Source organism: Hyla sarda, chromosome 1 (assembly GCF_029499605.1).
Source record: "Hyla sarda isolate aHylSar1 chromosome 1, aHylSar1.hap1, whole genome shotgun sequence".
Classification (NCBI taxonomy): Eukaryota; Metazoa; Chordata; class Amphibia; order Anura; family Hylidae; genus Hyla; species Hyla sarda.
In genome coordinates this window covers 213,272,057-213,298,805 of record NC_079189.1, presented here as the reverse complement: position 1 = coordinate 213,298,805, position 26,749 = coordinate 213,272,057, and the positions used below count along the sequence as shown (strand labels likewise).

The 26,749-nt window shown below is 42.1% G+C and overlaps 1 protein-coding gene across 1 annotated transcript in view; it reads left to right on the top strand.

Annotated features, from left to right (window-relative positions):
• The window catches only part of SPARCL1 (SPARC like 1), a 52,094-nt gene that overhangs the window by 24,318 nt on the left and 1,027 nt on the right, over nucleotides 1-26,749 (top strand). The window contains exons 2-10 of the mRNA XM_056558042.1: nucleotides 8,886-8,949; nucleotides 12,452-12,493; nucleotides 17,251-18,144; nucleotides 18,232-18,298; nucleotides 20,046-20,164; nucleotides 20,609-20,729; nucleotides 22,309-22,445; nucleotides 22,976-23,124; nucleotides 26,268-26,416. Of these exons, the coding sequence (XP_056414017.1) occupies nucleotides 8,886-8,949; nucleotides 12,452-12,493; nucleotides 17,251-18,144; nucleotides 18,232-18,298; nucleotides 20,046-20,164; nucleotides 20,609-20,729; nucleotides 22,309-22,445; nucleotides 22,976-23,124; nucleotides 26,268-26,416 (1,742 nt within the window). The remainder of the gene's footprint in view (nucleotides 1-8,885; nucleotides 8,950-12,451; nucleotides 12,494-17,250; nucleotides 18,145-18,231; nucleotides 18,299-20,045; nucleotides 20,165-20,608; nucleotides 20,730-22,308; nucleotides 22,446-22,975; nucleotides 23,125-26,267; nucleotides 26,417-26,749) is intronic.

The window sequence follows — 26,749 nt, the reverse complement described above, 5'->3', positions numbered from 1 at the left end:
GCTGTTGCAAAACAACAACTCCCAGTATTGTCGGACAGCCGTTAACTGTCCAGGAATGCTGGGAGTTTTGCAACAGCTGGAGGCACCCTGTTTGGGAATCACTGGCGTAGAATACCCCTATGTCCACCCCTATGCAATCCCTAATTTAGGCCTCAAATGCGCATGGCGCTCTCACTTTGGAGCCCTGTCGTATTTCAAGGCAACAGTTAAGGGTCACATATGGGGTATCGCCGTACTCGGGAGAAATTGGGCTTCAAATTTTGGGGGGTATTTTCTGCTTTAACCCTTTGTATAAATGTAAATTTTTTGGGAAACCAAGCATTTTAGGTAAATTTTTTTATTTTTTTTTACATATGCAAAAGTCGTGAAACACCTGTAGGGTATTAAGGTTCACTTAACCCCTTGTTACATTCCCCGAGGGCTCTAGTTTCCAAAATGGTATGCCATGTGGGGTTTTTTTGCGGTCCTGGCACCATAGGGGCTTCCTAAATGCGGCATGCCCCCAGAGCAAAATTTGCTTTCAAAAAGCCAAATGTGACTCCTTCTATTCTGAGACCTATAGTGCACCAACAGAGCACTTTTCACCCCCATATGGGGTGTTTTCTGAATCGGGAGAAATTGGGCTTCAAATTTTGGGGGGTATTTTCTGCTTTAACCCTTTGTATAAATGTAAATTTTTTGGGAAATCAAGCATTTTAGGTAAATTTTTTTATTTTTTTTTACATATGCAAAAGTCGTGAAACACCTGTAGGGTATTAAGGTTCACTTTACCCCTTGTTACGTTCCCCGAGGGGTCTAGTTTCCAAAATGGTATGCCATGTGTTTTTTTTTGCTGTCCTGGCACCATAGGGGCTTCCTAAATGCGGCATGCCCCCAGAGCAAAATTTCCTTCAAAAAAGCCAAATGTGACTCCTTCTCTTCTGAGACCTGTAGTGCGCCAACAGAGCACTTTTTACCCCCATATGGGGTGTTTTCTGAATCGGGAGAAATTGGGCTTCAAATTTTGGGGGGTATTTTCTGCTATTACCCTTTTTAAAAATGTAAAACTTTAGAGAAACCAAGCATTTTAGGTAAAAAAAATATATATTTTTTTTACATATGCAAAAGTCGTGAATCACCTGTGGGGTATTAAGGTTCACATTACCCCTTGTTACGTTCCCCGAGGGGTCTAGTTTCCAAAATGGTATGCCATGTGTTTTTTTTTGCTGTTCTGGCACCATAGGGGCTTCCTAAAGGTGACATGCCCCCCAAAAACCATTTGACGCTCCTTCCCTTCTGAGCCCTCTACTGCGCCCGCCGAACAATTAACATAGACATATGAGGTATGTGCTTACTCGAGAGAAATTGGGTTTCAAATACAAGTAAAAATTTTCTCCTTTTTACCCCTTGCAAAAATTCAAAAATTGGGTCTACAAGAACATGCGAGTGTAAAAAATGAAGATTGTGAATTTTCTCCTTCACTTTGCTGCTATTCCTGTGAAACCCGTAAAGGGTTAAAACGCTTACTGAATGTCATTTTGAATACTTTCGGGGGGTGCAGTTTTTATAATGGGGTAATTTATGGGGTATTTCTAATATGAAGACCCTTCAAATCCACTTCAAACCTGAACTGGTCCCTGAAAAAAAGCGAGTTTCAAAATTTTGTGAAAAATTGGAAAATTGCTGCGGAACTTTGAAGCCCTCTGGTGTCTTCCAAAAGTAAAAACTCATCAATTTTATGATGCAAATATAAAGTAGACATATTGTATATGTGAATAAAAAAAAATTATTTGGAATATCCATTTTCCTTACAAGCAGAGAGCTTCAAAGTTAGAAAAATGCAAAATTTTCAAATTTTTCATCAAATTTGGGGATTTTTCACCAAGAAAGGGTGCAAGTTACCAAAAAATTTTACCACTACGTTAAAGTAGAATATGTCACGAAAAAACAATCTCGAAATCAGAATGATAACTAAAAGCATTCCAGAGTTATTAATGTTTAAAGTGACAGTGGTCAGATTTGCAAAAAATGGCCGAGTCCTTAAGGTGAAAAAGGGCTCAGTCCTTAAGGGGTTAAAATTTTTCCTGAAATTTGTGAATTTTTCACCAAAAAATTATGCAAATTTATCACTAACATAAATTTGAATATGTCACAAAAAAACAATCTAGGAATCAAATTCATAAGTAAAAGCATCCCAGAGTTATCAATGCTTAAATTGACAGTGGTCAGATGTGCAAAAAATGCTCTGGTCCTTAAGGTGAAAATGAGCTTGGTCCTTAAGGGGTTAAGGTTGAATTCATGAAAACAAAAATATATATATATATATATTTTTTATGTATGTAAAAATTAAGAACAGGTTGAATTTTTATTGTTACTCTCTGTACTTTATTGCTACAACAGTGACCTCTTCTGGGCATTTGTCTGAAGTAGATGAGAATTCATCTAGTTGAGTGAATCTTGGAAATCTTTAATGTTCATATGTATAATAATATGCGAAATGTACATTAAAGTTACAGTATACTTTCCTTCTGTAGAAGTGATAACATAGTCACTGCTTATCCTTAAAGGGGCATTCCGGCCTTATACATCTTATCACCTATCCAAAGGATAGGTGATAAGATGTCTGATCGCAGAGTCCCGCCGCTGGGACCCCCGGATCTTCATGTGGCACCCTGCATTCTGTGCCGGGTTCTGCTCCCGAGACAGAGACGGGACATCACGCCCCCCCCCCCCCCTTTGATTTTGTATCACTTCAGAAAAAAATCATGAATACATGCAGGAAAACGTATACGTTTAAAATTGTCATTTTCTGAGCCCTGTAACTTTTTTATTTTTCTGTGTTCAGGGCGCTATGAGGGCTCATTTTTTGCACAGTGATCTGAAGTTTTCAGCTGTACCATTTTTGTTCTGATCAGACTTTCTGATCACTTTTTATTCACTTTTTTGTGGTATAAAAAGTGATCAAAAATGCGCTATTTTGTACTTTGGAATTTATTTGCGCGTACGCCATTCAACGTGCGGTTTAAAAAGCGGTATATTTTTTTATAATTCGGACATTTCCACACGCGGTGATACCACATATGTTTATTTTTATTTACACTGTTTTTTTTTTTTTATTCTTGGAAATGCCGGTTGATTTAAACTTTTATTAGAGGAAGGGATAATTGAAAGGGTTAATGACTTTTTTACACTTTTCTTATGCAATATTATAGCTCCCATAAGGGGCTATAACATTGCATTTACTGATCTTTAACATTGATTGATGCATCCCCATAGGAATGGATCAATCAGTGTTTTCGGCGATTGATTGCTCAAGCCTGGATCTCAGGCTTGTAGCATTCATTCGGCGATCGGACTGCAGGAAGGAAGGTAAGAGACCTTCCTCCTGTGCTACAGCTGTTTGGGATACCGCGGCGATCCCGAACAGCTCCCTGAGCTAGCCGGGCACTTTTACTTTTGTTTTTAGCCACGCGGCTCAGCTTTGAGCGCACCGCTAAAGGGTTAATAGCGCGCGGCACCGCGATCAGTGCCGCGCACTATTAGTGGCTGGTCCCGGCTTCACTATGATGCCGGGCCCGCCGCAATATGATGCAAGGTCACCGTGTGACCCCGCGTTATATCGCAGGACCGGGACTCAGGGCGTAAGTTTACGCCCTGGGTCCTTAACAGGTTAAGAGTCTCCTCTGTCATCCACTCGTTACCTGTATTAATGGCACCTGTTTGAACTTGTTATCAGTATGAAAGACACCTTAACACAACTTCAAACAGTCACACTCCAAACTCCACTATGGCCAAGACCAAAGAGCTGTCGCCAGAAACAAAATTGTAGACCTGCACCAGGCTGGGAAGTCTGAATGTGCAATAGGCAAGCAGCTTGGTGTGAAGAAATCAGCTGTGGGAGCAATTATTAGAAAATGGAAGACATACACTGATAATCTCTCTCGATCTGGGTCTCCATGCAAGATCACACCCTGTGGTGTCAAAATGATCACAAAAACGATGAGCAAAAATCCCAGAACCACACGGGGGACCTAGTGAATGACCTGCAGAGAGCTGGGACTAAAGTAACAAAGGAAACCACCCTTAACAAACTACGCCGCCAGGGACTCAAATCATGTAGTGCATGACGTGTCCCCCTGCTTAAGCCAGTACATCCGGGCCCGTCTGATGTTTGCTAGAGAGTATTTGGATGATCCAGAAGAGTATTGGCAAAATGTCATATGGTCAGATAAAACCAAAGTAGAACTTTTTGGTAAAAACTCAACTCGTCGTGTTTGGAGGAGAAAGAATGCTGAGTTACATCCAAAGAACACTATACCTACTGTGAAGCATGGGGTGGAAACATCATGCTTTGGGACTGTTTTTCAGCAAAGGGACCAGGATGACTGATCTGTGCAAAGGAAAGAATGAATGGGGCCATGTATCTTGAGATTTTGAGTGAAAACCTCCGTTCATCAGAACCTCCGTTCATCAGCATTGAAAATGAAATGTGGTTGGGTCTTTCAGCATGACAATGATCCCAAACGCACCACCCGGGCAACGAGGGAGTGGCTTCGTAAGAACCATTTCAAGGTCCTGGAGTGGCCTCACCAGTCTCCAGATCTCAACCCCTTAGAAAACCTTTGGAGGGAGTTGAAAGTCTGTGTTGTCCAGCGACAGCCCCAAAACATCACTGCTCTAGAGGAGATCTACATGGAGGAATGGGCCAAAATACCAGCAAGTGTGTGGAAACCTTGTGAAGACGTTTGACCTCTGTCAATGCCAACAAAGGGTATATAACAAAGTATTGAGATGAACCTTTTTATTGACCAAATACTTATTTTCCACCATAATTTGCAAATAAATTCTTTAAAAATCAGACAATGGGATTTTATGGATTTCTTTTTTCTCATTATGTCTCTCATAGTGTAAGTATACCTATGATGAAAATTACAGGCCTCTCTCTTCTATTTAAGTGGGAGAACTTGCACAATTGGTGGCTGACAAAATGTTTTCTTGCCCCACTGTAGGTAGCTTGGCCTCGGTTTCACCCCTTTTACAGGTGTAGAGGAGTACTGGGGTGTGTAGGTGCAAAGGGATGACAGGTGGGTGTACAGTGGTGTACATGAGTGACAGTGGAATGTACACGAGTGACAGAGGAGTGTACGTGGGTGGCAGAGGGTGTATATGTGTGACAGAGGGTTAGAGAGGGATAACAGAGGGGCGTACATGGGTGACTGAGGGGAGCTGCAGCATCCCCGTCCTGACATTGCTCAAACTTCTCTTCTGCCTGGCCTGTATTCCTGTGACTTACGAATGGCGCTGCAGGTCCTGGCTCGCCGTGAGTGAGTCACAGATGCACCAGCCAGGGTGGGAAAATCTAAAATTTTTGGCATCATCATTCCCACCGTATGTCCCGGCACTCCTGTAATGTGTGCCAGACTCCCTGTACAAGCAGGTGCAGTGGCCAGGGCCAGTCCAGTAATGGCCGATGCGCCCCCTTGCCTCACTCGCCCCGTGGAAAGCTATGGCCCTGCCTTGGGCATGGTTTATTTGTGATGTACTACTGGGCCCAATTACATGTTGGAATGCTTAAAATGTTCATATGGTAACAGGTCCATATGCTCTGACATAAGCCAAAAGGGTGCCCTTTTGGCATCTGTTAAAGATGTTTCCCTGTCGAAAATCACCAATGGCCTATTCTCTGGATAGGCCACCAATTGCTGAGTAATTAGGGGCCGACACCCAATCCCAACAATCAGTGAATAGGATTACCTGAAAAACTCCTTTAGGGTAGGGTCACACATACCGCATCCACAGAGTATTTGCCACTCGCAAACTCGCATCAGACCTCTTGATGAAATTCTGAAATACACAGCGGCAAATACGGATGTGGAGCATGTTACCCTACCCTAAAGGTCAGGAATTACCAAAGCGCACCATTTGTGTGGACACTATTTTAAGATGAAACAATAAAGAAATAGGTTTTATGGGACCTATCCATCTGGAATCTTGGTGTTTGTTGTATCCTCTGAATACATTCACCCTTTTGACTTTGGCTACTAGTCCATGGTGCACTGATTTTCATTCATTGACTCTGGTTATTCATAATTATTGTATACAGTATATACTCTATTTGGGAGTTGTATATTTTTGTTCCCCATGAATCAGGTCCCTACAGCACATGAATGAGGGGACTTTGTCTGGGAATATGGTATCGCTCTATAAACAGTTGTGTGTGACAGGCCAGCATAATTTCAACTTCACTGGGCTTCAATTGCTTTCCAGCCAAAGAGACAATTATAAAAAGAATAGGATTGACATGTTTGTTCATGTGTTGCTGTGATTGTGTGATAACCGGCTGGGCATATGAGTAGCTGAGTTTCTATCTGCAGCATCCTGGTTAAAACAGTGGGTCTTGGCAACTAAGGTAATATTTTGAAGACTTTAAAATTTTTCATACCACATCAGAAATCAAGCTTTACGGTGTATTCACACACACCGAATCCTTTGCAGATTTGAAGCTGTGGATCTGCAGTTGTAAAATTTGCAGTTGCAGATTTTACTAGACATACACAAAATACACAAGAATTGCCCTTTAAAATGCACAGTTGTGAATTTGCTGCTGGGGATTTTACAAGTTCTGATCTGCAGCAGATCAGGTGTGTGTGAATGCACCCTAATGGTATAGACATGACATTAAGACTTGCCTATGTTTGAGCTGTTTGTATTTCTTAAATATACATATATAAAAACTATGTACTGTATCTGACTAATGCACATAGTAGAAGTGATTGATTAGTAAAATGTTATGTTACTAAATAGATATGATGGTGACAATCCTCAGTTGGGTGCAGTTGTTGTTTGTTGGGTGCTAGGGCTGTACTGGTTTCCCCCCATGACCATATGTAGTGTACCTGTCGTTAACAAAACCTTTTATATAATGTAGATAATACTATTATATGTATATTCGTTATATACTTTGGTTAAAACATTTGTATATTTTTGTTCCTACAGCTATTGTCTGTGTGTCTCTTTGAGGAGAACAAATACAGGAAGGGTGGGTGGACCAGCAGAGCTCTGAGCACTGAGGACAAGCAGGGCTCTGTACACTGAGGACAAGCAGGGCTCTGTACACTGAGGACAAGCAGGGCTCTGTACACTGAGGACAAGCAGGGCTCTGTACACTGAGGACAAGCAGGGCTCTGTACACTGAGGACAAGCAGGGCTCTGTACACTGAGGACAAGCAGGGCTATGTGCACTGAGGACAAGCAGGGCTCTGTACACTGAGGACAAGCAGGGTTCTGTACACTGAGGACAAGCAGGGCTCTGTGCAGTGAGGACAAGCAGGCCTCTGTGCACTGAGGACAAGCAGGGCTCTGTGCAGTAAGGACAAGCAGGGCTCTGTGCAGTGAGGACAAGCCGGGCTCTGTATACTGAGGACAAGCAGGGCTCTGTGCAGTAAGGACAAGCAGGGCTCTGTGCAATGAGGACAAGCAGAGCTCTGTGCACTGAGGACAAGCAGGGCTCTGTGTACTGAGGACAAGCAGGGCTCTGTGTACTGAGGACAAGCAGGGCTCTGTGTACTGAGGACAAGCAGGGCTCTGTGCACTGAGGACAAGCAGGGCTCTGTGCACTGAGGACAAGTAGGGCTCTGTACACTGAGGACAAGCAGGGCTCTGTGCAGTTAGGACAAACAGGGCTCTGTATACTGAGGACAAGCTGGGCTCTGTGAAGTGAGGACAAGCAGGGTTCTGTGCACTGAGGACAAGCAGGGCTATGTGCACTGAGGACAAGAAGGGCTCTTTGCACTGAGGACAAGCAGGGCTCTGTACACTGAGGACAAGCAGGGCTCTGTACACTGAGGACAAGCAGGGATCCGTGCACTGAGGACAAGCAGGGCTCTGCACTGAGGACAAGCAGGGCTCTGTGCACTGAGGACAAGCAAGGCTCTGGGCACTAAGGGCAAGCAGGGCTCTGTGCACTGAGGACAAGCAGGGCTCTGTGCACTGAGGACAAGCAGGGCTCTGTGCTCTGAGGACAAGCAGGGCTCTGTGCAGTAAGGACAAGCAGGGCTCTGTGCAGTGAGGACAAGCAGGGCTCTGTGCAGTGAGGACAAGCAGGGCTCTGTGCAGTGAGGACAAGCAGGGCTCTGTGCAGTGAGGACAAGCAGGACTTTGTGCAGTGAGGACAAGCAGGGCTCTGTGCACTGAATGCAAGCAGGGCTCTGTAAATTGAGGACCAGCAGGGCTCTGTGCACTGAATGCAAGCAGGGCTCTGTAAATTGAGGACCAGCAGGGCTCTGTGCACTGAGGCTCTTTGACATGCTCCCGGCTCATATAGCAGGATAATTGACAAGCCAGGAGCCTGCACAGATCCCTACATGTCCTGCCCTCACTTCCTGTATTTGGACTCCTCACAGAGACACACAGGCAATAGCTGCAGGGGCAGCATTTTCTCACCCAAAAAGATTTTTAAACCATTTTACAAGTATACATATAATTGTATTATCTACATTATATAAAAAATTTTGTTAATGAGAGGTACACTTTAAAGGGAAATGCAGGAAAATGCAGTCCAATCTATGTTAAAGAGCAGAAGGAGCAGATTGATGTGTAATTTTATGCTAAAAGACTAAGTATAACTTGTAACTTACTGACAGTAATTCCTGTAAATTTTTAGCTTAGGAGTCCAGTGGGTGGTCCTACTCAGTGATTGACAGCTTCCTCCTTATAAGTAAGCACAACTGTCAATTACTGATTGTGACCACTCACTGAACTCCAAAAAAAGCAGAACATGACTAGACTTTGTTTAACTATTTCAGCCTTGGGGATTTTGTAATTTCTACAATATATATATATATATATATATATATATATATATATATATATATGTAATTAAATATAATGTATTTTATGTTTTTAAGGTGCACAAAAATGTATTATTTTGGCACAGTGGCTTGTCTTATTGGGATCTATTTTACATCATCAGTAAGTATCTTGATAATTTTTTTTCTATTCCTCATATTATTCACCACTCAGAATGAATGACATGGAAATGTTAGCTGTATTATGATTAATTAGCAATAGTTCATAGAAACAAGAGAGGCTATATCATATGTTATAGGGCAGGGGTACTCAACCTTCTGGTAGTGCTGTGCCCAAATTTTTTTTGAAGTCGCTTGGTGTGCCGGCAATATGGGTGTGGCTTGCTGTTGATGTGGCTTGTCACCGTTTTTTTTTTTTTTTCCAGAATTGTCCCTATATATTGTTCTCGCTGTAAGGACCTTACAGTGAGAACAACCATTTTAACTCAGACCTAATACAGACCCCAGAATCAATCCGCACCACAATACAGACCCCAGAATCACCACCCACCATAATACAGACCCCAAAATCACCACCCACCATAATACAGACCCCAGAATCACCACCCACCATAATACAGACCCCAGAATCACCACCCACCATAATATAGATCCCAGAATCACCACTTACCATAATACAGACCCCAGAATCAGTTCCCACCATAATACAGACCCCAGAATCAGTTCCCACCATAATACAGACCCCCAAATCAGTCCCCACCAAAATACAGACCCCAGAATTAATCCCCACTATAATACAGACCGCAGAATCAGTCTCCGCCATAATACAGACCCCAGAATCAGTTTCCACTATAATACAGACCCGAGAATCAGTTCCCACCATAACACAGACCCCAGAATCAGACCCCACCATAATACAGACCCCAGAATCACCACCCACCATAATACGGACCCCAGAATCAGACTCCACCATAATACAGACCCCAGAATCACCACCCACCATAATACAGACCCCAGAATCACCACTCACCATAATACAGACCCCAGAATCACCGCCCACCATAATACAGACCTCAGAATCATTCCACACCATAATACAGAATCAGACCCCACCATAATACAGACCCCAGAATCACCACCCACCATAATACAGACCCAAGAATCAGACCCCACAATCAGTCCCTACTATAATACAGACTTCAGAATCAGACCCCACCATAATACAGACCCCAGAATCAGACATCTCTGCATAATACAGACTTCAGAATCAGACCCCACCCTAATACAGACCCCAGGATCAGACTCCAGTTGTGTTGCACAATGATATACATACAGTTACATTAACTGACTCACAGTTCACGTCTTTTCTGATCAGTGTTGTCCTCTTTCCTTCTGTTCTCCTGGCTCAGACCACCATGACAACTTCTTCCAGCCAAAACACATCACTGCAACATCTGCAAGACAAACATCTTAGTTTCTGCATTTGTAAGTAGGTAATTGTGTAGGTAGCCAGGTAGGGAAGTACCGTATTTATCGGGGTATACCACGCACCGGCCTATAACACGCACCCTCATTTTACCAAGGATATTTGGGTAAAAAAAGTTTTTTACCCAAATATCCATGATAAAATGAGGGTGCGTGTGTGCGCGTGTATACCCCGATATACCCCCAGGAAAGGCAGGGGGAGAGAGGCCATCGCTGCCCGCTTCTCTCCCCCTGCCTTTCCTGGGGTCTAGAGCGCTGCTGTCGGCCCTTTTCACCCCCTGGTTATCGGCACCGCTGCCCGTTCTGTCCCCCTGACTATCGGTTCCGGCGCCGATAGCCAGGGGGAGAGAAGCGGCGCAGACAGCCAGGGGGAGAGAAGGGGCAGCGGCACCCATTGCCGGCGCCGCTGCCCCGTTGCCTCCCCCCATCCCCGGTGGCATAATTACCTGAGTCGGGTCCGCGCTGCTCCAGGCCTCCGTCGTGCGTCCCCAGCGTCGTTGCTATGCACGGCGCTCTGACGCCATTCAGCGCATAGCAACGACGCCGGGGACGCACGACAGAGGCCTGGAGCAGCGCGGACCCGACTCAGGTAATTATGCCACCGGGGATGGGGGGAGGCAACGGGGCAGTGGCGCCGGCAATGGGTGCCGCTGCCCCTTCTCTCCCCCTGGCTGTCGGTGCCGCTTCTCTCTCCCTGGCTATCGGCGCCGGCACCGATAGTCAGCGGGACAGAACGGGCAGCGGCGCCGATAACCAGGGGGTGAAAAGGGCCGACAGCAGCGCTCTAGACACCAGGAAAGGCAGGGGGAGAGAAGCGGGCAGCAACGGCCTCTCTCCCCCTGCCTTTCCTGGGGGTGTATCGGCGTATAACACGCACACAGACTTTAGGCTAAAAATTTTAGCCTAAAAAGTGCGTGTTATACGCCGATAAATACGGTAGCTAATGCTCTTCCCCATCCAAATCATTACTCCCCTCCCTGTCACCTGCACTTCCCTCCCTGTCACCGGCACCCCCTCTCCTGCACTCTCTCCTCCCCATAACCTGCACCCCCGTCCCCCCTACCTGTCACCTGGACCCCCTTCCTGTCACCTGCACCCCCCTCCAGCACCTCTCCCCCCTCTCTGTCATCTGCAGCCCCCCTCCCCATAACCTACATCTCCACTCCCTCCCTCTCACTTGAACCCCCCTCCTCGTCACCCACACCCCCCTTCCCCGTCACCTGCACCCCCCTCCCCTCCTCCCTGTCACCTGGATCCTTATTAGCAGAGTGAGCGCTTGTCTGCCCCCGGAGCCCCGCATGCCCCTCAAAAGCACCCCACGTGCCAGGGATGGCCGACTCCTCTTATAGAGTATGTTATGTGTATGCGGTTGATTGTTTCCAAATGTAGTTATACATTTTTGTGGATCCTGCTCTTATTCAGACTATAAGAACTGTTTAGGAAGATGAAGATATTAATGTAGATTTAAGTCTACATTTAATAGCAGAAAAAGTGGAAGTTCACAGTATACAGATACCTTACTTTAGTTTCACCCATGTTTTCTCACAGTGTTTTTTTCAGCATTTTTTTCTTGATGCTATGTAAAAGTCTATAGTGAAATATAAAATGTGTTTTAAATTGTTTTTAGGGCCTTTCCCTCAAAATGCAGCATGCTCCAGATATGCAATTTTCCAGCATTTTTCTGGAAAAATATATAAGGAAAAAAAAAATTATATATAAAATAATGTCACTTGGAAACTCCCTCTGTTACATGTGACTCTTTCCTTTCTAAGCTTACCAGTACCATATGAGATGTTGATCTCAATAAGCAATGAACATATCCCCAGACTGAAGCTATAACTACATATATTAGTCTGTGGTCCTCATGCTCAGCTCGAGGCCCTATTAACAAAAAAAATAAATGACCAAATAAATAAAAATTATTGAGGTCTGTGGGAAAAATGATATGAAATGAAGCATAACAAAAATGAGAAATACATTGTTCATTTAAGGTTTTGTAGGCTAAACTAAGAACAGCACATAGACCCCATAATATTAACAACGGTATCATATGTGACGCCTCTATTGAAGTTCTTCCAAGTCCTAGAAGCACTTACATTATGTTTCTATTGATTTAAATCAAAAATTTAGTCGAAAAGTGTTATAGAAAAAAAATGTAAATGTTCTGTTTTCCATTTTAGGATTCATTAACAGTGGAGCGAGAATTGATGCCTGGAGTAAAGGTACTGAACAAGTCAAGGAACATAATTTTGAAAGATATTTGCAAAATGTGTATGTGTGTATATATATATATATATATATATATATATATATATATATATGTAAAAATAAAGGGAACACTTAAACAACACAATGTAACTCCAAGTCAATCACACTTCTGTGAAATCACACTGTCCACTCAGGAAGCAACACCGATTGACAATCAATTTCACATGCTGTTGTGCAAATGGAACAGACAACAGGTGGAAATTATAGGCAATTAGCAAGACACCCCCAATAAAGGAGTGGTTCTGCAGGTGGTGACCACAGACCACTTTTCAGTTCCTTTGCTTCCTGGCTTATGTTTTGGTCACTTTTTAATGCTGGTGGTGCTTTCACTCTACTGGTAGCATGCAACGGAGTCTACGACTCACACAAGTGGCTCAGGTAGTGCAGCTCATCCAGGATGGCACATCAATGCGAGCTGTGGCAAGAAGGTTTGCTGTGTCTGTCAGCATAGTGTCCAGAGCATGGAGGCACTACCAGGAGACAGGCCAGTACATCAGGAGACATGGAGGACCCTGTAGGAGGGCAACAACCCAGCAGCAGGACCGCTACCTCTGCCTTTGTGTAAGGAGCAGGAGGAGCACTGCCAGAACCCTGCAAAATGACATCCAGCTGGCCCCAAATGTGCATGTGTCCACTCAAACGGTCAGAAACAGACTCCATGAGGGTGGTATGAGGGCCCGACGTCCACAGATGGGGGTTGTGCTTTTTAGCCCAACACCGTGCAGAACGTTTGGCATTTGCCAGAGAACACCAAGATTGGCAAATTCGCCACTGGCACCCTGTGCTCTTCACAGTTTAACCCCTTAAGGACTCAGCCCATTTTAGCCTTAAGGACTCAGACAATTAAATTTTTACGTTTTCATTTTTTCCTCCTCGCCTTCTAAAAATCATAACTCTTTTATATTTTCATCCACAGACTAGTATGAGGGCTTGTTTTTTGCGCGACCAGTTGTCCTTTGTAATGACATAACTCATTATATCATAAAATGTATGGCGCAACAAAAAAACACTATTTTTGTGGGGAAATTAAAAAGAAAAACACAATTTTGCTAATTTTGGAAGGTTTCGTTTTCACGCCGTACAATTTATGGTAAAAATGACGTGTGTTCTTTATTCTGAGGGTCAATACGATTAAAATGATACCCATTATTACATACTTTTCTATTATTGTTGTGCTTAAAAAAAATCACAAACTTTTTAACCAAATTAGTACGTTTATAATCCCTTTATTTTGATGACCTATAACTTTTTTATTTTTCCGTATAAGCGGTGGTATTTTTGCGTCATGATCTGTAATTTTTTTTATACCACATTTGCATATAGAAAACTTTTAATACATTTTTTATAATTTTTTTTAAATAAAATGTATTAAAAAAGTAGCAATTTTGGACTTTTTTTTTTTTTCGTTCACGCCGTTCACCGTACGGGATCATTAACATTTTATTTTAATAGTTCGGACATTTACACACGCGGCGATACCAAATATGTCTATAAAATTTATTTTTTACGCTTTTTGGGGGTAAAATAGGAAAAAACGGGCGTTTTACTTTTTTATTGGGGGAGGGGATTTTTCACTTTTGTTTACTTTTACTTTTACATTTTTTACATTTTTTTTTTACACTTGAATAGTCCCCATAGGGGACTATTCATAGCAATACCATGATTGCTAATACTGATCTGTTCTATGTATAGGACATAGAACAGATCAGTGTTATCGGTCATCTCCTGCTCTGGTCTGCTCGATCTCAGACCAGAGCAGGAGACGCCGGGAGCCGGAAGGAGGAAGGTGAGGGGACCTCCAAGCGGCGTTCTGAATGATCGGATCCCTGCAGCAGCGCTGCAGGCGATCCGATCATTCATTGAAATCGCGCACTGCCGCAGATGCCAGGATCTGTATTGATCCCGGCACCTGAGGGGTTAATGGCGGACGCCCGCGAGATCGCGGGCGTCGGCCATTGCCGGCGGGTCCCTGGCGCTCCGATGCCCGCGGTTATGCACAGGACGTAAATGTACGTCCTGGTGCGTTAAGTACCACCGCACCAGGACGTACATTTACATCCTGCGTCCTTAAGGGGTTAAAGCAGGTTCGCACTGAGCACATGTGACAGACGTGACAGATTCTGGAGACGCCGTGGAGAACGTTCTGCTGCTTACAACATTCTTTAGATTAGATAGAATGTATATAGTAAGGGGCTATACATGAACCTTAGTTAGGTATTACCTCACGGCAATTAAAGGTAGAAAAAAGTGGTCCCTGTGAAGGATTGAGGTGCCTTATTAAAATGTAACTTTTAATAGTTATACGCTTAAAAATCTTAACCAAATAATAGTGCTCTAATGGTGCAACCAAAAAATAATAATATAAGAAAAAAGCGAATCAACGCTAGAGAGCTAGTTGGCTAGCGTATGGCGCTCATATATCAGCCTCGTGTCACGATAAGGGCTGATTAATACTTGTCAACATGCTAATTAGTACTTGTCAACATGTCACCATATCAAAACTAATACTGAAAGAACAGAATAATTGTATTTTAGAAAAACTGTTTTAGAGTCCCTTGTCCCAAAACTGTTTTAGAGTCCCTTGTCCCAACGCGTTTCCATGGGTGGAACTGATAAGTAGATTTGTTCCCACCACTTCATCAGGGGACTAGAAATCAACTTATTGTATTATATGTATCCAAGTAATAGAATGGAGACCAGATACATTGTACTCCAAATGGTATACAGAAAAATGGTCTATCACTGCCCGTGTCTCTCTAGTAGCTTAAAGCGATCAGTAATCCACCATTCATTCCCCTCAGGGTCCTGGGTGCAATGATTAAGCGTGGATACTGGGCTAGTTTGAGAGACCACCGGGTGAGTTTGTTGATCGAGATGCACGCATGAAACGCTGCAATGGCAGCGAGTGCCGGAGCGGTGTCCGGAGCTGGTGCGTGTATGGTGAACACCATGTGCTTGCCAGATGTAGCCTGACTACCATTAGGTAGTGAGATGATATCCTCAGATACCTTGTGAGACCATATGCTTGTGCGGTTGGCCCTGGGTTCCTCCTAATGCAAGAAAATGCTAGACCTCATGTGGCTGGAGTGTGTCAGCAGTTCATGTAAGAGGAAGGCATTGATGCTATGGACTGGCCCACCCATTCCCCAGACCTGAATCCAATTGAGCACATCTGGGACATCATGTCTCGCTCCATCCACCAACACCACGTTGCACCACAAACTGTCCAAGAGTTGGCGGATGCTTTAGTCAAGGTCTGGGAGGAAATCCCTCAGGAGACCATGCACCACCTCATCAGGAACATGCCCAGGTGTTGTAGGGAGGCCATACGGGCACGTGGAGGCCATACACACTACTGAGCCTCATTTTTTAGTACAATGGTACATCTCCAGAAAGATCTAAAGTCTGAAGACTTTCCAAATGCATTATACATATACACTGCTCCAAAATAAAGGGAACACTTAAACAACACAATGTAACTCCAAGTCAATCACACTTCTGTGAATTCTATGCTGCAGGTGCATGCAAAGTTTACAGCTAACAGCATAAGGTGACCTGACAGGCACCATAATAAGATGTACTCATATACAATGGAGTGAATTCACACCAGATTTTTTATCTGTTTGTTTTTAATTAGGATTTATGATAAAGTATTAGTTTTAGTATATGGGAAATAGGGTATTTTTAGATCGCCTCTGGTGATCTATAAGTTTACATTGTTGATATTACCCGCCATATATTGGTCTTTAGTGTAACTATGCTGTGCTGTGCACACAGTAAAATTTCCGGCTGAATTTTTCTGGCATGGAAATTCCGATTTCCGTGTCCGCAGAAAGAATGAACCTGTCCAATTTTTTTTTTGCAGACTCCGCACGTAATGCATAGCCGTCTATGAGACGGCACATTATCATGTGGTCCTAGGTCCGGCATAATGTGCCGGCGCCCGCAGTCTGTGGAATGTCCACACATAGATTTTCCATGTGGATATTCTGTGGTGTGAACATAGCCTTATATAAATCAGATAGAAGTAGAAAAAAATCCTGGCACTCAGGAATGCTGAAGAAGCATTTCTTTTATTCAGGTATACACTGCATATTATATGGCAGCATGCGTTCTGGCTAACAAAAGCCTTTATCAACTCCATCAGATGCAGTTGATAAAGGCTTTTGTTAGCCGGAACGCGTGCTGCGATATAATATGCAGTGTATACCTGAATAAAAAAAATACTTCTTCAGCATTCCTGAGTGCCGGGTTTTCTTCTACTTCTATTGGATACTATTGATCCTCGGGCACCGACTCCTACAGTGCCGACCTACCTATACCCTGGACTTTATATAAATAAGATGCTGCATGACCCAGACCCTCCATAGAATTTGTAGAACGCATGATGGTCACTATGTTGATGACATAGCCTAACAAGTTTCCCCCTTCTCCCATAGCTTATGTGTAAAATCACATCTCTATCTGCCAAACCATTTTTAAAATAAGTCATCATATAGCTCTCAAAAAGTGAAGACGTTAAGGGTCAAAATATGGGGATTTGAAGCATTTTTACTAGAGATGAGCGAACTTAGCCGAGCCAACAAGTTCGTGAGGAATCGAATTTACTGTAAGTTCGCTCATCTCTAATTTTTACATGGTAGGTTAAATGTTTTTGTTTACTATTAAATCCTTGCTGAATCTATTGTTCTCTTAACATAATTTCATTTAGTTAAATGAAAGCATGAAGGAGCAGAGACACAAAGAAAATGTAATTGATCAATATGCCATCACTGATGTGGATTCTGATATTGAAAGCACCATACAAAGCAAACATAAAATGGCTTCTGGTAGGCAAGAAGAAGATTCTAAAGCTAAACCAGGCACATTTTCAATAGAATCGTTTTTGAATCTTTTCAGTGTGGACATTGGTAACAATGGACAATCTCCTTTGGATAGTAAAGAAAACCAAACCAATATCTCAAAATATAAAAATGAAGGAGACAGTGTGATAGATAAAGTGGATAGTAAAATGCAAAAAGAAAATAAATCAAACAATGAAGAGCATGAAAGTAATGATCAACAAAGTCATGGGCTTTCTACTGGTGGACTTTCCGAACAATCTGAAAATTTCCCATTAAAAACCAACACTGATAATGTACAATTTGGTGTAGAAGGCAGCACGGGGTATGCACATTTTCTAGAGGAAACACATGATGCAAATGTGTTAAATATTTTAAACATCACTCACAATCTGGATACCATGAAGCAAAGAATCAACAATGATACCCATAATAATCTCTATGTAAAAGAGCCATCTTCTGGAGATGCAAGTGTTATCAAGGACTTGGAGAGTGTAAGAAACATTAAGGAAGAGGATATCCTTCACATTGATTCAAATGTGTCTAGAGATGACATTGAGGTTAAGAAGGAAATAATGCAGAATGAATCGGCTATAGAAGAGCAGCAGAGGCAGCACTCAGATAGCACTGGATATTATAATAGAATTAGAGTTGACAACATCAGTGAATTGACTGCTACTGACCAACATGATGGAAACACAGATAAGCCTAGTAGTGTTCTTCTCGAGAACCCTAGTGAACTCCTTGTAAGCCACCATGACCATGTAAGTAATTTAAAAAAATATTATTTTAGTCTGTAATACAGAAAATATTTTAAACATTTTCAGATAAACTTTTTTTTATGTGACTAGGGAGTTGATGGTGCAATTCAGAAAAATGGAGAAGGTTTAGAGATAAATAATAAGAACCTCTCTGTTGGTGAGTAGCTAATATATCCATTTAATTCAGCAATGGTTCATATAGTCCTGTACTGAAAAAAAGATTTTTTTTCTACCTACAGATCCATATGAGGGCTTTTTTTTTTGTACTTTGTAGTGACACCTTTAATTTTAAAATGTATGGTGCAACAAAAAAACATTATTTGTGGCGGGATATTGAAAAGAAAGTTGCAATTTTACAGATTTTGGGAGGTTTTGCTTTTACACAGTGCATTTTATTGTAAAACTGATATGTAATATTTATTCTGTGGGTCATTACAAATAAAATGTTACACATGGTTACATGCTTCTCTAATAGTGTACTGGTTAAGGCAAACAAAGCATTTATTAAAATTATTTTAATTTTTTAAACCAATTATGAAATTGTTAATACTGTTCAGCGCTATGCATAAGCATAATGGGGGAGATTTATCAAAACCTGTGCAGAGGAAAACTTGCCCAGTTGCCCATAGCAACCAATCAGATTGCTTCTTTCGTTTTTAACAGGCCTTCATAAAAATGAATGCAGCAAGCTGATTGGTTGCTATGGGCAAGTTTCCTCTACACAGGTTTTGATAAATCTCCCCCAATGTCATCATTGATAATGTCATGTAGGGCACGGAAGAACGTCTTTTCCTGCCTACTTGCATAGCCACCCTAAAACAGTAGCTCTACAACTGGGCAACAGGTCATATACCTCTCACTAAACTGCAGGGACATCATGGTCAAAACGGTAAACGGGAACTATACAAGATTGGGGGACACAAGTCAGGAAACCAGAATACTGAATAACAGCAGGAAGGCAAAGTAGTAAACAGATATCAGATGAACATGACAACAGGTATATAGCATACAGGCAACAGCCTAGAACCCAGTGCAAGATAAATTACAGATATAATAAAATGAACAAGACAGGATAATTAGAAATATGTAAAGGCGAGACTAGACCAGAAATGCAGGAAACGGACAGGTAAACTGAAGACACTATATAAATTAAGGATGCATAAGAACATATTCACATTAGACAAAATGCAAAAAGACCCACAGGTCTGAACACGGACCAAGATTAGGATACACAGATCTAGAACTCAGGAAACGGATCTAACCAAAGGACCAAATCCAAATAGACTCCAAGTTAGGGGCACACAACTATGTGGGACAGGACCTATCCTTGGGGAGGGGGGGGATATGCTAAATACAAACACATCTAAACTCAAGTAAAGATTTAGGATTCACAGAAACAGGTGTGAACACTAACCAAGACCCAGGACTGGTTATAGGACTAAACTAAGATTCACATAACATATACAGAGATGAAAACACCAACCATAGTACAGACAGAACACTGGTATAAGCCAAACAAGACTAAACTAATAAGCCTTGGCTACACACAGTACATGTGCACAGGCACAGAAAACAGTGCAAGATGAATTAAAATTAGCAGCTAAACCACAAAGGTTGGAGGCCATGAAATACAACCCACTAGCTGCAGATTGGTCAAGAACTTTAACTCTTACCTGACCAAAAAAGCAGCATGCACATTCTGGTCAGGTGCACTCATTCTACATAAAACTGATCAGTGATATCGGGGAGCTACTTGTATGGTTTGCCATGGTGTATGAAGGGAGCACAGCTCTTGCACTGAATTTTTTATCCATCATTCTCATCTAGCATGATTCCCCAAAGCAAAGGAAATTGATCTGTAGCATAAAAGGTTGGTCATTATTTAACATGATTTGTACTTTTAGATCCATGTATTCATTTCCACTGTAAAAGAGGGAAGATGTGTAAGACTGATGGGCATGGGAACCCTTTCTGTGTTTGTCAAGACCCAGACTTATGCCTATCTGGTAACAGAAATGATCTTGTAAGTTAAATATACCTTTGGTTTTATTTAGAACATGTCTATTAATACATCCAGCAGAAACAGCATTTTACATTGGAACATCCACACCATCACTTTCCTGCAGTTTAGCCTCCTGTATGCTTCTGATCAAAGAACATGGTAAAATTTCTCTTTCAAGGAGCTATCCCATGCAGCTTCACTATATCATTATTTAGGCAGCTAGAGCTTGTTTTTGGCCCCTGTCAAGAGTCTGTGTAGTACTGCCAGTGTAATACCATTATACCAGGTAGTTCTGGTGCCTGTATAGATTCCCATAGACTCAAGTCATTACCGTATGTCTAGCCTGATTCACTCTACTGCTATACAAAACCCTCAGTCTAATGGATAGAGTTAGAATCAGGAAAAAAAACATAAGTAATTGAAACTTTCCTTAATGGATATTGACTTTTATCTTTATGTCTTCAGGTCTGTGGGACAGATAACAAAACTTACCCAAGTGCCTGCCACCTTTTTGGCACAAAATGCTTTCTTGAAGGCAGCAAGGAAAGAAATCATCTTCATCTGGACTATCAAGGTCCATGCAAATGTAAGATGTCTGACAATGTTCTTTGAGAAATACAATGTATGTCAATACCTACATGGTAAAGAACATTTACCAACTGTAGAAATATATTGAGTAGATTAGTTTGATGGTAAACACATCCCTTAGTACAAATGACTCAGCCAACATTATTGGTTCATGAACAAGCAGAACAGGAAGCCAGAGGATATGGTGAAATCCAAATCTGGATTTGAACTCTTAAATGGATTGCTAGAAATACATACTACTGTAGACTTGTTTGGGCCATATACCGTATATACTCAGGTATAAGCCGACCCGAATATAAGCCGAGGCCCCTAATTTCACCCCAAAAACCCAAGAAAAGTTATTGACTCGACTATAAGCCTAGGGTGGGAAATACATCATCCCCCATGTCATCATCCCCCCTGTCATCATCCAGACCCCCGTCATTAACACCCCCATCATCATCACCCCCGTCATCATCACCCTGTCATTTTCACCCCATCATCATCTCCCCCCCTTCATCATCACACCGTCATCATCATCCCATCATCATCACCCTGTTATCATCCCCCCCCCCTTAATCATCACGTCTTCAACCTGCGAACCTCCAGTTGTTGCAAAACTACAACTCTGGGAGTTGTAGTTTTGAAACATCTGGAGGTCCGCAGGTTGAAGACCACTGCGCGGGCCTTCGTCATCATCCAGACCCTGCGCATGAAAGTCCCTGTGCGTCAAGGCAACGTCACTAGTTCGGGGCCGGCCCGGAGTGAGCAGAGAAGAGGGCCTCCCAGTGAAAATGTACAGCCCGGAACGACTAACCCTCCCCACCGGATGGTGCCTGCAGCATTGATGGCCCGGACCAGCTCACCCTTCCTTCCCACCGAGGGGAGGTGAGTAGAAAACTAAAGGGGGGGTCTGGATGATGATGAAGGCCCGCAAAGTGATCTTCAACCTGTGGACCTACAGGTGTTTCAAAACTACAACTCCCAGCATGACCAGACAGCCGATGGCTGTCCGGGCATGCTGGGAGTTGTAGTTTTTTAACATCTGGAGGTCCGCAGGTTGAAGACCACTGATGAAGGGATTGACAGGCGGAGAGTGCACTCGAGTATAAGCCGAGGGGGGCGTTTTCAGCACGAAAAATCGTGCTGAAAAACTCAGCTTATGCTCGAGTATATATGGTAACTAGTACTTCATTAGTATATGGCGGCATACCCACTACCAGTCTACTGGCCTTTTGAGTCCTGCAAAGACAAAAGAATATATTGACTAAACTTGGAACAGAAAAGTCAATGTGCCCACTGTGGGTATACCATGAGATACTATATGTCAGCATATCTTTTTGTGGGTATCCTGTATTTTTCTAATATGATTATAGTATTCAAGAGAATCGGATAATATAATAAACTGTTTCCTATGAGTATTATAATACAATACACTTCCAATATACTGAGATATTAAGTACTGAGTTTAGTTTTTTATTGTACTGATTGCAAAACGTTGAGAGAATGTTGACTTTTGACAGGGCAAATGTAAACCATTTCAATCTTTTAAAAGCTCAATAATAGTTGTATATCATTTTATTCTGCATTTTCTGCAGACATCCCTCCTTGCACAGAATATGAACTTGCACATTTTCCATTCAGAATGAGAGACTGGTTAAAAAATGTTCTCATGCAGCTCTATGAAAGGGATCAGGAAAACACTGGTCTTCTCTCGGAAAAGCAGAAAAGCAAGGTAAGACCATATAATAACACTTTTTTTCTAGCAATATTTTTTTTAGAGCATTATTAATAATTGCACATCAAGTACTAGATAGAGAGACAACAACTTCCATTCGAGTGTAAGTGGACTTTGGGTTTATAATATAGCTAATTATATGTAACCAAGACATACTTATTGAAATAATGTGAATGCCCATAGTTTTTCAGGATTGTAGTGTATGGCAGCCAACGATCCAGGGGCATGCCGGAAAAACATTCCCCAGACCATGACACCACCATCACCAGCCTGGTGAACCTCTACTGTGCACACACGGGGTACAGATTTATTTTGTGGAAACCAGATGCAGACCTGTCTATGCATATATTTTAGCAGGAAACGGGACTCATCACTCCAGATAGCCACATAAGTTGTTCTGTGGGGGTCACTTAAAAACTTATCTCCTCTCCACAGGATCAGACTGTGGATAGGGGATACATTTTTAAATGCTGGAATATCCCTTCAACCTCTGTGGCCAATGTAACTTTAACCCTATCTTTAATTAGATGAGAAAAATCTATGAGAATGAGAAAAGGCTGCAAGAAGGCGATCATAACATTGAGCTGTTAGTAAAAGATTTTCAAAAAAACTACAACATGTATATCTATCCGGTTCACTGGCAGTTTCACCAACTAGACCAGCACTCAATGGACAGGTAAGTTAGGTCTTCATTATTGTTTGATAAAATTACTTGTAGTGTATAAATGAACTAGACTGAACCTGACACGAGCAGACTGAGCATCAAGAACGCAAAAGTTTTTGGGTGGTTGGTGGCAGAAAAAGAAGGCAGTATAATGTATGGTTATGACTAGTGTTGAGCGGCATAGGCCATATTCGAATTCGCGAATATTCGCGAATATATGGACGAATATTCGTCATATATTCGCGAATATTCGCATATTCGTAATATTGTCGTTTTATTTTCGCGTATGCGAAAATACGCGCATGTGAAAATTAGCATATGTGGAAATTCGCATATGCGAAAACTATCATATGCTAATTTTCGCATATGCGAATTTTCGCACGCCAGTCTCACACAGTAGTATTACAGCCTTCTTTACACCACACAAGCTGGAGGCAGAGAGGGGTGATCACTGTGATGTGTACTGTGAAGGAAAAAAAAACAAAAAAAAAAAAAAAAAAACGAATATTCGTAATTACGAATATATAGCGCTATATTCGCGAAATTCGCGAATTCGCGAATATGCGATATTCGCGAATAATATTCGAATTGCGAATATTCGCGAGCAACACTAGTTATGACAGGACCTCAAAAGGTTTGTCCTGAACCCTTAACGATAAAATACAGGAATTCGCATCATAAAAAGAGTTGATAAAATTTGGTGTACACATTATAGTACATGATCCAGGAATTTCCATATGTATAAAAAAAAAGGGGGATCCAGGCAGCACTCCAAACAAAACCTTCATTATTCTGTGCAATGTTTCAGGTCACAACGTTTACTCTTTCTTTCAGGGCTGATGTAATACTTGTGGACTTATGGATCAGTAGATGGCAAAACAAACTCAAAATCATTAAACACCACTTGGGATGGGGAAGTCTAAAGGTGGCCATATATTTTCAATAACTGTATAGGAAGGTCAATAGAGATAGCTGTTGGCATTGGCAAACCTTCATGTAATCTCCATGAGGAGAGCATATCTCTATCTCCCTCCCAGGAAAAAAGAGTCGAGCATTAAAAATCCAACATGCCCAGATTATGTTGGTGGAGTTGTATGAGCACCTTTAGCCTTCCCCTAGAAATTCACCAAAGCCTGCTGAAAAACAGAATGGACTTGACTGCAAGGAACTCAGGTGTTAAATCAACACAAAACATGCACAAAGATATGTATATTTCTGCCTATATACAAAGGGGGCTAACCCTGCAAAAAATTGAAAATAACCCCTAAAGTGGGAATGGTGATATTAATTTTCCGCAGAGAAAATCCCTCTGATAAATATGGCATTAGCCACCGTGATAATCTATATAGACTCAATTATACAGAGAACACAAAGAAACCAGGAGCTATTGACATTAGTAATTAAATATTTAATCTTTATTGAAGTACATCATTGAAATACATAAAACCAATTAAAAAAGGAGAAATCGGCAGCGAAAGGCGGCAATACCTGGGACATACAATAATAGAATGCTGAGTATAAATGAATAAAGGTTATATTGTAAACACAGGGTAACGTAGCAGCTTTATATGATCAAATACTATTGAGGCAGATAGCTCGGGCTAACAAGCCCTAAAGTGCAAGTGCAGACTATGCTAATGCCACATATGAGTAACAGAGAAAACAACAACCGCAGTGTGTACATACCAAAGATAGTGAAAAGTAGTACTAGAAGTCCCAGGATGCCACCACCCCTACACGTGTTTCGGTCCGATGACCTTCGTCCCACCTTAGCAGTTGATTGGATGGCCGACTTAAGCCATTGGTTGGTAGAGTAATCCCAGGTAGAGTTTGCCTAATGGAGGAATAAGCAAGAAAAGGGAAATATGGAGGCACCTGACAACAATATACCTTAATGCATAACCATAAAAAACATGAGGAGTCCTGTAAGCCACAGTCTATGTCAAATCTAATGGTAACACGGTGGTGCTTGGAAAAGGAACAGTTACAAAATAAACAATAATGAAGAAGTCCAGCAAACTCTCCGCGTCCTAAGACCATATCATATAGAGACCGACGGATGGTGGTGGGAGGAAGACGGGAGGCTCAGATGAATTCTGTCTTCCTCCCAGCACCCCCCGTCAGTCTCTATACGAGGTGGTCTCAGGACGTGGTGAGTTTGCTGGACTTCTTCATTATTGTTTATTAGAGTTTGCCTAATAACTACTGCAACCCAAGCACAATCGCTCTTAGCACTACAGCACAGGATGTGGGGAATACTGCTGGGTGACACTGTAACAGTCAGACAAGTTCCTAACAGCTGATATGTTGAGTGAATAAATGATCTTTATTTGGAGAGCTGCCTCAATATTTACTTTTAATGTCCTAAATCCAATTAAATATTAAATTAAGTACAACATAAGTCAGCAGGGTTAAAAAAGGAATAGAACAGTGCAGCCAGAAAAAGAACAGTGATGCCTACTATTGTGCCTGTCAAAATTGTCTCCCCTGCTGCTCCTCATCAACCACTAGGGGGTTCCACTAGCGAGACCCACCTTACAGCTTATGAAGAACTTTGTACTCGAAGCCTTTAAAGGGTAGCTCCCACCATCCTATTTATTATTTTTTTTGCTAGCCCGTTCCCAACCCCCCCCCCCTACGGCACTAGCCCGTTCACTCCTACCCCCCAACCCCCCCCCCTGCCCCGCATACCCCGTTCCCTCATTACACTTGCAGTTACTGCAGAGTCCGGCAGCGGGCGTGCAGGGACAGCGGCGGCAACGAGACGGCAGCGGCGATGTGTGGGAGGAGTGGCCTCCCAGCCAGTGGCCGGGGAGCCAATGCGCTCGCTCCCGCCTGTCTGATTGACAGGCAGGGAGCGAGTGCAGCCTAACTGAAAAAGGACTGATTGCCACTCCAAAATCAGTCCTTTTTCAGTGGCCGGTTTTTAAATGTAAATTAAACCTTTTTAATGAAAAAATAATAATAAAAGGATATTAGAGATATGTTGTAGTACATAAGTACTACAACATATCAAAAAATAAAGTTGGTGACAGTGCCCATTTAAGTTGTAGTCATTTGTGAAGCATTGGACATATTACAGTTAGAAATATAAGGACTATTAACATCCTTATTTGTTTATTTTGTTTGATACTCCTCTATGCATTATATTGTAGGCTGCTTACACATTCAGAGCTGGCTGCCCTTCGTGCACCTCTCATCCCAATAGAACATTGTGTGAATAAGTTTTTACAAGAGTGTAACACCAACAATGACAGACACATCTCTCTCTGGGAATGGTGTTGCTGTTTTGGAATCAAAGAAGGTATGAGTTATATGCACAGAAAAGTCAAAACTTGCTACTTAAGGCATTGTCGACTTATGGAACCATTTTTTTTTTTATTGTGTAGATACATCTTAAAAATCATATTTGAACATACTTTTCATTAGAAATATCTTACTGTTTTGTGACTACAGATCCTATGCAGTTGTATGTGTCTCCATGTTAACAGACTACAAACTCTATGTAGTCTAAACCTGTGGTCATATTCTCTTCCATTCATCCTCTACTTCCTGCTGACATACATTCAACAAGAAGAAGGGGGCAGATGAAAAGATCTATGACTGCATATGCAAACTACATAGAATGTTATTTTCA